The sequence below is a fragment of the Carya illinoinensis genome, chromosome 1, assembly GCF_018687715.1.
Source record: "Carya illinoinensis cultivar Pawnee chromosome 1, C.illinoinensisPawnee_v1, whole genome shotgun sequence".
Lineage (NCBI taxonomy): Eukaryota > Viridiplantae > Streptophyta > Magnoliopsida > Fagales > Juglandaceae > Carya > Carya illinoinensis.
The window spans coordinates 9,319,040-9,330,745 of NC_056752.1; the positions used below are offsets into that span (position 1 = coordinate 9,319,040).

General features: G+C 33.7%; 1 protein-coding gene across 1 annotated transcript; it reads left to right on the plus strand.

Moving 5' to 3' along the window:
* The first annotated feature begins 1,846 nt into the window (after positions 1–1,846).
* On the plus strand, positions 1,847–11,446 carry LOC122309681 (DEAD-box ATP-dependent RNA helicase 8-like). The gene is made up of 11 exons (XM_043123251.1): positions 1,847–2,057; positions 2,509–2,881; positions 3,893–3,953; positions 5,747–5,981; positions 6,241–6,479; positions 6,729–6,980; positions 7,274–7,454; positions 8,959–9,047; positions 9,120–9,193; positions 9,294–9,409; positions 10,946–11,446. The coding sequence occupies exons 2-10, from the start codon at positions 2,586–2,588 to the stop codon at positions 9,370–9,372; spliced, it is 1,506 nt and encodes a 501-aa protein (XP_042979185.1). The 5' UTR covers positions 1,847–2,057; positions 2,509–2,585; the 3' UTR covers positions 9,373–9,409; positions 10,946–11,446.
* The last annotated feature ends 260 nt before the right edge of the window (positions 11,447–11,706 follow it).

Here is an 11,706-nt window from a genome sequence, read left to right on the forward strand (position 1 = left end):
ATTTGAAAATTTGGTGTTTGGATATTATATTCAATTTAAAATTAGACTGAACTGAGTAGATTTCAACTAAATTTTGCAACCAAACGGACCCTAGTCTTTGGGTGAGTGATAGTCTCACATGTAGCATCGGCATGCCTGGTCGACTAATAAAAAATTGACATGTAACATACTATTCTCATGTAGTAATGTCCTAATAGTTTTCAATTAAGATCTTGTTTCGATATAAAAAGTGTTTCATTTAATCTCAACTCATTATTATAATTTTTTTCAAATTTCTATATAAAATATAATAAACAATTCAATCTTTTCAAATCCTAAAATAATAATATTAAAAAATAACATTCTTATAATATTTTATTCAATTTTTAACTTTTATTTAAAATCATCTTATCTCATCTCACTATCTAAATCGTAACGCTTTGAGTGAGTAACAGTCTCGCATGTAGCATTAGCATGCCTTGTCAACTAATAAAAAACTGACATGTAACATACTATTTTTATGCAGTAATGTCCTAATAGTTTTCAATTAAGGTCCCGTTTCAATATAAGAAGTATTTTATTTAATCTCAACTTATTATTACAATTTTTTTAAATTTATACACAAAATATAATAAACAATTCAAAATTTTCAAATCTTAAATTAATAATAATATTTTACAATATTTTATTCAATTTTTAAATTTTTAAAACCATCTAATCTCATCTTACTATCCAAACCGCACCGCCTTTGAATAACAATCTCACACGTAGCATCAACATGCATCTTGATTGATAAAAAACTAGCACGTAACATACCATTCTCATGCAACGATGTCCTAATAGTTTTCAATTAAGACCACGTTTCAATATAATAAGTACTTTATCTAATATCAACTCATTATTATAATTTTTTTAAATCTTAAAATAATAATAATATCAAAAAATAATATTTTTATAATATTTTATTTAATTTCAACTTTCATATAAAACCATCTTATTTCATTTTACCATCCAAACAACACTTTAATCTTTGAGTAAGCGACAATCTCACATTTGCATCAACTTGCCCCGTTGATTAATAAAAAACCGATACGTAACATACTATTCTCACGTAGTAATGCCCTAATAGTTTTCAATTAAAGTCTCGTTTCAATACAAGATATATTTCATCTAATCCTAACTCATGATTTCGATTTTTTTAAATTTCTATATAAAATATAATAAATAATTTAACTTTTTTAAATTTTAAAACAATAATAATATTAAAAAATAATATTTTAACAATATTTTATTTAACTTTCAATTTTTATCTCAACTCATATCATTTCAACTCACTTTCCAAACCTCACTTTAGATTGCAAGGTTTGTAAAGTTAAGAAATAATTGTTCAAAAGTTGAAAATTTAAAACTCAAATTATAAAAACATGAAAATCTGCTAATTTTATAATTAAGGTTCTTTTTTATACAAGGGTGTTCTCAATTCATTTAATCTAATCATTATAAATTTTTTTAAATTTCTATAAAAAAAATAATAAATAATTTAAATTTTTAAAATTTTAAAATAATAATAATATTAAAAATAATATTTTAATAATATTTTATTTAACTTTTATTTTTATTCATCTCAACTCACTATTAAAAAAACCTAAGTCTATAATTACTTATTATATAAAATAAGTTGATATTAAAAGTATTTTATCTGGTTTTATTGTTATAATTTTTTAAAATTTTATATAATTTATAATAAATAATTTAATTTTTTTTATATATTTAAATTAATAATATTATAAAATAATATTTTAATAATATTTTATTTAACGACTTCAAACTTACTGTTAAAATCAAATCAAAACTGAGCATAGAAGTTTGAACGCAAAAACAAGTAAAGCTGGGGCCCATTGAGCAAATTCAGAGACAAGAGTCTCATTTGTGATGATGCCCTAGGATGCTCCATTAGGTGTCAGTTGCTCGGTTTCTTTGGTGTTTGCATTGCTCTGTGTCATCTTCCAAAACCTCCCATCCATTTCTCTGGATTAGCTTTACGAGTATATTCCGTCCACGAATTTCCGATCGACCAGGTCTGTACAAAAAAAGGAAAGAAAGATCGAGATTCGACTCTTGGTTTTTGTTCTTAATTTTCTTCCTTTTTTTGTTTTTTGTTTTTTCTAATTCTCCATCTCATGGTTCTGGATTAGACCCTCATTTTCTTCCGGTTCTTGGTTCTTACGCTTTTACATCTCCACCGATTTCTGACCGTATTAATTTGCTCTAATTTACGATCTTGCCACCGAGAAACCCTAGTTTTTTTTTTTATTTTTTTGAAGATTTCTTCTTTGTTGAATCGACTGCAGAATTCTTACACTTGGTTCTGTTTTGAATTTGAGATTCAGTAGCCTTGAGAAACAGCAGGCTTTAGAAATTTTTTGTCTACGTAGGTTATTTTTTTTTTTTTTTCAATTTCATCAAGCAATAGCTAATATTTCTAGAACGGCCACGGTGTGTACTCTAATTTACGATCTCTACTTCTAGGAAACCCTAGCGTCGTAGTTTCCCGTCCAACAAACCCTTGTTTTCGACCTTTTGGGTGGGGTTTGAACGGGTGCGCGATGAACAACAATAGGGGTAGGTATCCGCCGGGAATCGGCGCTGGCCGAGGCGGAGGCATGAATCTGAACCCGGCGTTCCAGTCGAGGGTCCCACAGCAGCATTACGTGCAGAGGAGCTTGGTGCAGCAGCAGAACCACCACCAGCAACAGCAGCACCAGCACCAGCAACAACAGCAGCAGTATCATCAGCAGCAGCAGCAACAACAACAGTGGCTTAGGAGAGCCCAGTTGGGAGGTGCCGATTCAATTGTCGACGAGGTCGAGAAAACTGTGCAGTCAGAGGCCGTCGACTCAAGGTGCTGTTTGCTTTTGATGTATAAGCTGTATACATATGCATATTTTTGTGTATCTTCTTGTACTATCAAGTCTGAGCATCCATGTTGAAGACTACAGAGAGAAATGTGTTGAAGACCAAGGACTGTGCTGTCCGAGTCTTTATATATACTAATTTTCTTTACAATAAGAGCCTCTGTATAGGGTGGGTAATTTGGCAGGTAGACATCTTAGAAGCCTTAGATGTTATATTTGTAGCTGTTTTCATTGGCTAAAAGTGGTATTCCCCAATAGTGTTCTAATAGCTGTTATATATTCCTTCTTTCATTTAATGTAAGTGGTTTTGTCCCACCTAAGCATGTTTTACTGTTGTTTGCGCCAACTCTTAGTGCTCTGTCATCTGAAATGTGAGGGAATTGGATCTAATTGGATGAGTAGGCGCAACTTGTACAAGGGCCATTCTTATTTTGGAATAATTTTTGTTTTCTTGTCATTTGTCTTAATATTTCTTATAAGTGGAAAAATGAAACTGCGTAAGAGTAATCTTCAATACAATTACATAGTAACCATTGGAGTTGTAGATAACTGTTACAAAGTTTCCTTTTGTGTGACATAGTAACAATTTCCTCATTGGTGGGTCTATTTTGTTTATAGTATGCTTGAGGTGTTGTGAGCCTAGGATTGGCATGGCTCTCTTCTTGGACAAAGTTGATTGGATACCGTGTTTCTTAGAGGATAAGGAAGTTCATACCATCAAGATATGTCCCAGGCTATTTCTGCTTTTCCTTATCTCTCACATTGTTATTGATTTTGCAAATAATCATGCAAAGATTAGCACCAATATGGAATTTGTGTTGGAGATTAATTAATAATTGAAATTGATTTCTTGCTTTGGTTCCATATTGTTGTTGTTGATTTTCAAAATGTGGGCCAAATCATTTTGTTTGCTTTTCTGTAAATTGTGTATCCTTATGGTATTTAGTTACTTAAAATGTGAGTTCGTATTGATTTTTTTGTCCAATTTTCATGTCTAGTTCACAAGACTGGAAGGCAAGGCTAAATATACCTCCGCCTGATACACGCTATAGAACTGAGGTATGGTGGTGAATGCTCTTGCAACAAATGAGAAAATTCTTAAATAGTTGCCAATGCTTTTATAGACAACTTTTCAATGAGTGAATTGCATGCATTGTGTTCTTAATTGTAGGACTGTTCCGACCCGGGATCTATATATCTGGATTCATTTGAGCGGTTATCCGGTTTGGATTAATCCGTACTGGATAACAACATTCACTACCCATCCTATCGAAAAACATAATAGATAATAAAAATACAATATATATATATATATATATATATATATAAATAAGTAGAAGTAAAAATTGGAAAGAAAAATGAATGCCAGCCATGAAGGGTGCCCCTTGTAGGTGGCCACCTAGGGGTGGCCTTGGACAACCATCTATTTGGGCAGCCCTTCATGGGTCACTGCTAGGTGGCATTCGGTGACCACCCTGTGGGCAGCCCAGGCCCTATCTTGGGTTTTTTTTAATCAAATTTTAATACTTTTTAAACATTTTTTCTATTTATAATTTAAAATAAACACGAAAGACCTATAAAAGGCCCATAAAATTGCTAAAAAGATACTTGGCTCTAAAAAAAAGTTGATAAAATAGCCCGAGAGATGGGTGGATTAAAAAATCTGGTTACAACCCAAATAATGCGGGATTTTGGATGTCTATTCCTGGATACGGGCGGATATTTGCCCAGGAAAAATACAGATAAGCCAGGCAGATATCTGCCCACATCTTGCAAACCCAGATGTGGTTTTGCCGGCTACCTAGATCTACATCTGGGTGAACAGCCCAACAGATATTTGCTTCTTACTTTCGTGTTCATTCTTTTCTTCCCTTTATTTTTGGGAAGGAATGCATTGTTTGTGCATGGGAAAATGGAATTTGAAATCAATTCCATGGAGGAGATTGATTACCGTGTGTAGAACGGTAATTTGAAGGCATCCTAAGTTCCCTATAAACTGCATAAAACACCTGTCAAGTTAATGAGGTTCTCCACCAGAGCTCTCTAGTGTATGTTTTATCAACTCTTGGATAACTTGCCCGGTTGGTGAAGTAGCTTGGCAGAGAATATCCTGGTACTCACCCAACTTCAATTGCCTTCTTTATGCTTTTAAAGATCCTTATAGTGAAGTAACAAACTAGGTTTCTATTATTAGATCCGTTGGATGGTTAAAAGTTTCGGAAATTTATTCTGTAAAGTGAACCATATTTTTGTGGCATTTCCCTGTTTGATGTTGTTTTATTTAATTATCTGTAGAATCCTTTTGTACAATATATGTATTTGGGAACGAGGACATTAACTGCCTTGTGTGCTAAGAAATAGGGAAGGTTTTTACCCTGCTGTGTTTTATGTGAGGCTCGGCAACATGTTTGTATTGCATCTAGTTTTTTTTTTTTTAATTACTTTCTTCGCGTACACGTGCAGAGGGGAGTAAGCACGTACTAATTTGACAAATGCGAGAGGTTAAATAATATGATTTCTTTACAGGCATAAAAGTGAATATATGCTGCTCATTGTATTGATTTCCAAGATTCAAATAATTTCAGTCATAACTTCTGCCCTGAAGAAAAAGTAGCAGTGCTCAAATCTTGGAAAAAAAAAAGGCTATGAACATTTTTTATTGTTGAAGTAATTTTGATATGTTTATTTTTATTGCAAGTGTTTGGCAACAAGGTATTTTAAATGTTACTATTTATGGGGTTGAACATGTTTGTTATTAATGTGTTTGGAATCTACTTATGAAAAAATGTGTTTGGAATTTACTTTATAATCTATAAATTAGCCCTGAGATGTTCATTAATGTTTCCATTCAGGATGTGACAGCAACTAAGGGAAATGAGTTTGAAGACTACTTTCTGAAGCGTGAGTTGCTAATGGGAATATATGAGAAGGGGTTTGAAAGACCATCTCCTATTCAGGAAGAAAGTATTCCTATTGCTTTAACTGGGAGTGATATTCTTGCTAGAGCAAAAAATGGAACTGGGAAAACAGCTGCATTTTGCGTTCCTGCATTGGAAAAAATTGATCAAGATAACAATGCTATTCAAGGTTTGGTCACCAGCATTTGAATACCTCTACTTACATTTGATTTGTAGTTTTGCTGAAATGATATCTATGGTAGTTATTCAAGAAGATAATATGGCCCTTCTATGAAAAAAGAGATGATAATATGGACGCTTTTATTCACAATTGTTGTTCTAGAAAAGGAGGTATTATCAAGTTCAGTACATAGCTTTTAGGCATTTGACATTAATTTTGATGCTTGTTTATCTTCATTTTGTGTATTTACTTGATTATTTTTATGCAGTTGTTATACTTGTTCCAACCCGAGAGTTGGCTCTTCAAACATCACAAGTCTGTAAAGAACTCGGGAAGCATTTGAATATCCAAGTTATGGCTACAACAGGTGGTACCAGCTTAAAGGATGATATCATGCGCTTATATCAACCAGTTCATTTACTAGTTGGAACTCCTGGAAGAATCTTAGATCTTGCTAAAAAAGGTGTATGCATTTTGAAAGACTGTTCTATGCTTGTTATGGATGAGGTAAATGCTTAAAATTTTAGCTTTGTTGGTGCTTTCAATGTTTATAAATTTTGAAATAGCTCAGATTCTGCCAGCTATTTCTTTTTCATTTGTAACTATCATTCATGGTGGACATTTACTCAAAAAAAAAATTATGATTGAGAGGTGAAATTTCTAATGTGCTGCTTATTTGATTCTTCTTTTACATGCAATTTGGTTCGTTTAAATATCATGAACTGCAAAAATCTGAAGTGTCTATGAATCTCCTAGGCTGATAAGCTTCTGTCTCCGGAATTTCAACCGTCAATAGAGCAGCTAATTCGATTTCTGCCTGCAAACCGTCAAATATTGATGTTTTCAGCTACATTTCCTGTTACAGTCAAGGACTTTAAAGACAGATATCTTCAAAAGCCATATATTATTAATCTTATGGATGAGCTTACTCTGAAGGGTATCACACAGTTTTATGCTTTTGTTGAAGAAAGACAGAAAGTCCACTGCCTAAATACTCTTTTCTCCAAGGTTTGTTTGAATATGAACTATTTATGCATGTATTATTTATTTCCTCCTATTTATTATAATAATTTGGTGGTTCTCGTTAGAGGAACTTAGATTTCTTTTTATTAGAACTTTATTTCTATGGGCCAGAGCTGTAGATTTTAATGGCCTCGGTGTTCATGACTTCTTGTTTCCATTTCTTCTTCCTAGGTAGGTGTTACCTCTTGTATACCATCTTGTGTACTTGGGCCATGCCTATTCTTATTAATACAATCGTTTACTTATAAAAAAAATAATTTGGTGGTTCTCTTTTCCAGCTGCAAATAAACCAATCAATCATCTTCTGCAACTCAGTGAATCGGGTTGAACTATTGGCCAAGAAAATTACCGAACTTGGTTACTCTTGTTTTTATATTCATGCAAAGATGCTGCAAGACCATCGGAACAGAGTATTTCATGACTTCCGCAATGGGGCATGCAGGAATCTGGTTTGCACTGGTATGTTACTTCAATGAATTCGTCATGCAGCTGTTCGGTTGGGTTTGGATGTTGGGTTGAGTTGAGTTGAGTTGAATAAAATATTGTTAGAATATTAGTTTTAAATATTATGAGTATGTTGGGATTTGAAAAAGTTAAATTTTTTATTATATTTTATATAGAAATTTGAAAAAGTGTATGGGGATTTGAAAAAGGTGTAATGATGAGATGAAGTGAGTTGAGGAGGGTTTGGCAACCAAACGAACTTGCCACCCCCGAGTGTTGGTAAAAGCGTGCTTAAGTGTGAAGTACTTATCAAAAAAAAAAAGCGTGCTTAAGTGTGAAGTGTAAAAAGCCAAGACCAAAGTGCTTCATATGCCTAAAACACACTTTTTGTGAGCTTAAAGGGCATAAAAGCACGCTTTTGTAATGTTTTTAGAAAAAATTATAAAATCAGTTCAAGATCCAGAAAATGAGGTAATAAAATATTCATAAGTATTCATTTGATATTGAAGATCATTTATGTGCAATGGCATCACATGTTGTCGTGTGTGATGTATATGGTTTGAACCCAATATGATAGTTTAAGTTGGCTTTCTAGATGGTTTGATATTTGATGGCTCATGTGAGCATAGAAGTCAATGCCTACATTCTCGAACTTTTGGTATTGGCCTTTTTGGTATATTTTGATTGAACCATGTACACTTCAATTTGATTATGGCGATCAAATATCATAGACGTGTATATTTAGTGAAGCACAGGAGAATTATATAAACTATTTTGTTTTAAGTTTTATGTTATTAGGTTATTATTTTATTTTTGTGTTGTACAATGTTGTAGGAAATTGAGTTAATAGGCTAAATATATTACTTTTTTGCTTTTCAAAGCTCTTTTTATTGTATTTTATAGATTTTTTTTGTTACTATACATAAATCTTAAAATGTGTGCTTACTTCAGTTGGGCTTGTACTCTGCGCCTGGACTCTAGATGGTATTTACGCTCAAGTGCGCATAGTGCTTTGACCAACACTGCACCCCCTACATCTCTGTTTTTTCTGCATCTTTTCCAAGCTTGGTTTGTACGGAGATAGATCTGACATGGGATTAACTGTCTGATGTTATATACATCAGTGTGTGCATGCATGTGTTTTAGTTCGTGGGGGTATCTTTTTCATTGTACTGTGGAATACACTTGTGCTGGAAGGTGAAATGATATTGGAGTTCTCATGTCAACAGTAGGTTTAGTACTGCAAAGTTTATTTATCAGTGATAAGACAAAACTAGTATTGCAATATAATGAACTTCTATTCCTTTGTACATGGGCTTTGCCTATTTTATTCGATGAATAAAAGTGTCTTTCTTACTTATCAAAAAATAAAAATATAATGAACTTCTTACCTGACTACGACTGGTGGCTGTATTTATAACTTCAGAAGGAAATCTACATTTATCATACACATTAAACAAAAGAACCTCTCGATTAGCCATTTATTACTTCTTCTGATTTCCCTTGGGTGAAATGGCAGATCTATTTACAAGGGGAATAGACATTCAAGCAGTCAATGTGGTTATTAACTTTGATTTCCCCAAGAACTCAGAAACATATCTGCACAGGGTATGTATGATGCGGTTGTTGAATGCAGATTTATCCACGTGTTCTTTGCTTACTGATTCATTATACATGCAGGTTGGTCGATCTGGAAGGTTTGGGCACCTTGGTTTAGCCGTGAATTTGATCACATATGAGGACCGCTTTAACTTGTATGTATTTTGGGTCTCTCTCTATTATATTTAACTACAAAGCCATAAACAGCAATTTATTGGTGGCTTCATGATTTATTTTTCATGTTTTCCCCAATAGGTACCGGATTGAGCAAGAACTTGGGACTGAGATAAAGCAAATTCCACCACATATTGATCAGGCAATTTACTGTCGGTGACTGCTGGTAGATATCACTTACTGTGTGGTCAATGATGGTGAGTAAAGCATATGATGGCTCGCTGATGCATACTAATTTTTTTATTTAATGCTAAGTGACTAAGTTCAACAAACTGAGTGGTTGAGCGTGCGTGTCTTTTATTCTGATTCAGATATTGAATGAATAGCGTGACAGTTCCTCTCTATCAGCTGTTCAATTGAAAAGTAATGATACTACCTAATCTCAACATAAGTTGGGTTTCCTCTCCACTTTCTTCTATCCCCAAACAAACACATAATGGCAAGATATATCATTCCTTGTTTCAAATTATTAAAAAAAAAAATCATTTCTTGTATCTATTTAGAAATACTGGTGAATCTAAATGTTATACATGTATGCTTTCTGGACTACTGAATTATGTGCCATAATATAGGCCACTAATGGCTTAATGCTTAAAACTTGGGCCAAGTTATGAATCTAATGATATTTATGCAAGGAAAACGCTAAACATACTACAAGCTTTACTACAAAAATCTTACTATGTGATTGTTGAGTTGTTGACAGATCACCAATATGATAATATGGTTCGACTTACCTATTGATTGGTAGACAGCCGTTGTTTATGAAACATATGTAGTAAATTTTGTAGTACATATAGCATTCCCATTATGTGAAGTTGAAGCTCAAAGAAAGTATTCATAGAATTTGATCATGTAGTGTGTGGACGTATCTTGTTTTCTTTGGTAAGTCGTTGTCCTTAATAAAGATAATCCCAGCATTTTCTGCTGCAACTATTGCGTGCCTTCTATAATTACACTTTTGTAACGACCTAATGAAGGTTCAAGCCATATGTGGGTCCATATTTCAAAAGGATTAGTCAAGGTTACAATTGGGGTCTCCTGGAATCATTATAAAGGGCATGGATTTCTTTCTTTCAAGAAATGTGGGATCCCGTTCACTACCTTCCTATACAAAACCTAGGATATTACAACCTCCCTTAAATCCCTGATGTCCTCATTGGGCCATTCCATCATATGGACGGCAGGCTCTAGTCCCATACTTCTAGTTGGGTTTGGTTTTAATTTCATTCATAATGACCTGAAGGTGAAGCGACATATAGGTTCTCGTAATCTAAAAGGACTAGTCAAGGTTACAATTCGAGTCCCTTGAATCCTTATAAAGGGCATAAACTTCTCCCTCCCAAGTAATGTGTGATCCCATTTACTACCTTCACATACACAATCCAGGGTATTACAACTTTAAACTTCAAAATATAGTAACTTAATTAATGAGAATGAATTTAATGAAAGGTAAAAGAGCAATTTCCAAAATAAACGTCACATGTACCCCCTTTTGTTCTCTCTCCGTTTCTTTCTTACCATGGTACTATTTTTTCTTCTCACGTGGTATTAGAATTATGTTGAATCAAGCACCCGGTGCTGCTGTATAAAGGAGATTGCTTTAGTTGCTACCTTTTTGGCATGCATTTTTGTTGGTGGATTGGCTTGCAAATTAGGTTTATTGGAGTGCGATAATCTGAAAATATTTTACCAATTGTTAAGCTGAAAATTAACAGTGTTTTTCTCTCTTTAAGGTTGATGCTGTCCAGTTCAGAAGGTTATCTAGCTTAATTATGGAGGACACATTCCTGAAGTATGTATTGGGGAAAAAGTCCTTTTGTCCAAGTGGAAGGTATTTCCCTTGGATTGCTTTTATTAGTTTCTGGATTTTCAGAGCCCCCGAGGCATGTTTTAGATTGGCTTAGGAAAAAAAAAACCCAGATAGATATCTGCTGGGTCCAAGTTCACAGTTGCATTTAGATTTTATTATCAGTCTGGTTTCCTGCTATGCTGTGATTCTAGTTTGATCGCTGTTGTTGATGGTTTTGCCTTGCGCAAGAAATCCATTGGCTTCTCTTATTCCCTTTTTTAGTTTTTTTAGAGTGTACTTTTTGCTTGTAGTTTGATTCACATCCAGTTAAAAAATTACTGGATGTATCTTGTTAAAAATTGAGTGGACCAGATCAATTAATCTCTGTTCAATTTTGACAACATACATCCTGTAATTTTTAAGCTCAAGTTGAACTGTTTTTGCATGGCTTTGTTTCTGAGGTTTGCAAATCACTATGCTGTGCAAATGGGAAAAGAGAAGTATAAATTGGCTCCCAGGTAAACAAACATGAGGGAGAATGTGCTGGCTCCTGGATTTGAATGTATGATGCTTGGCTCCTGGAACATTGATTATACCATTCATTCTTAATGGAAAAGGACTTTACCATTGTGAGCATTCCAGCTGCAAAATAATACGTCAACTCACATTTCTGCTGCATTTGGTTTTCATTTTTCTTGTCTATGC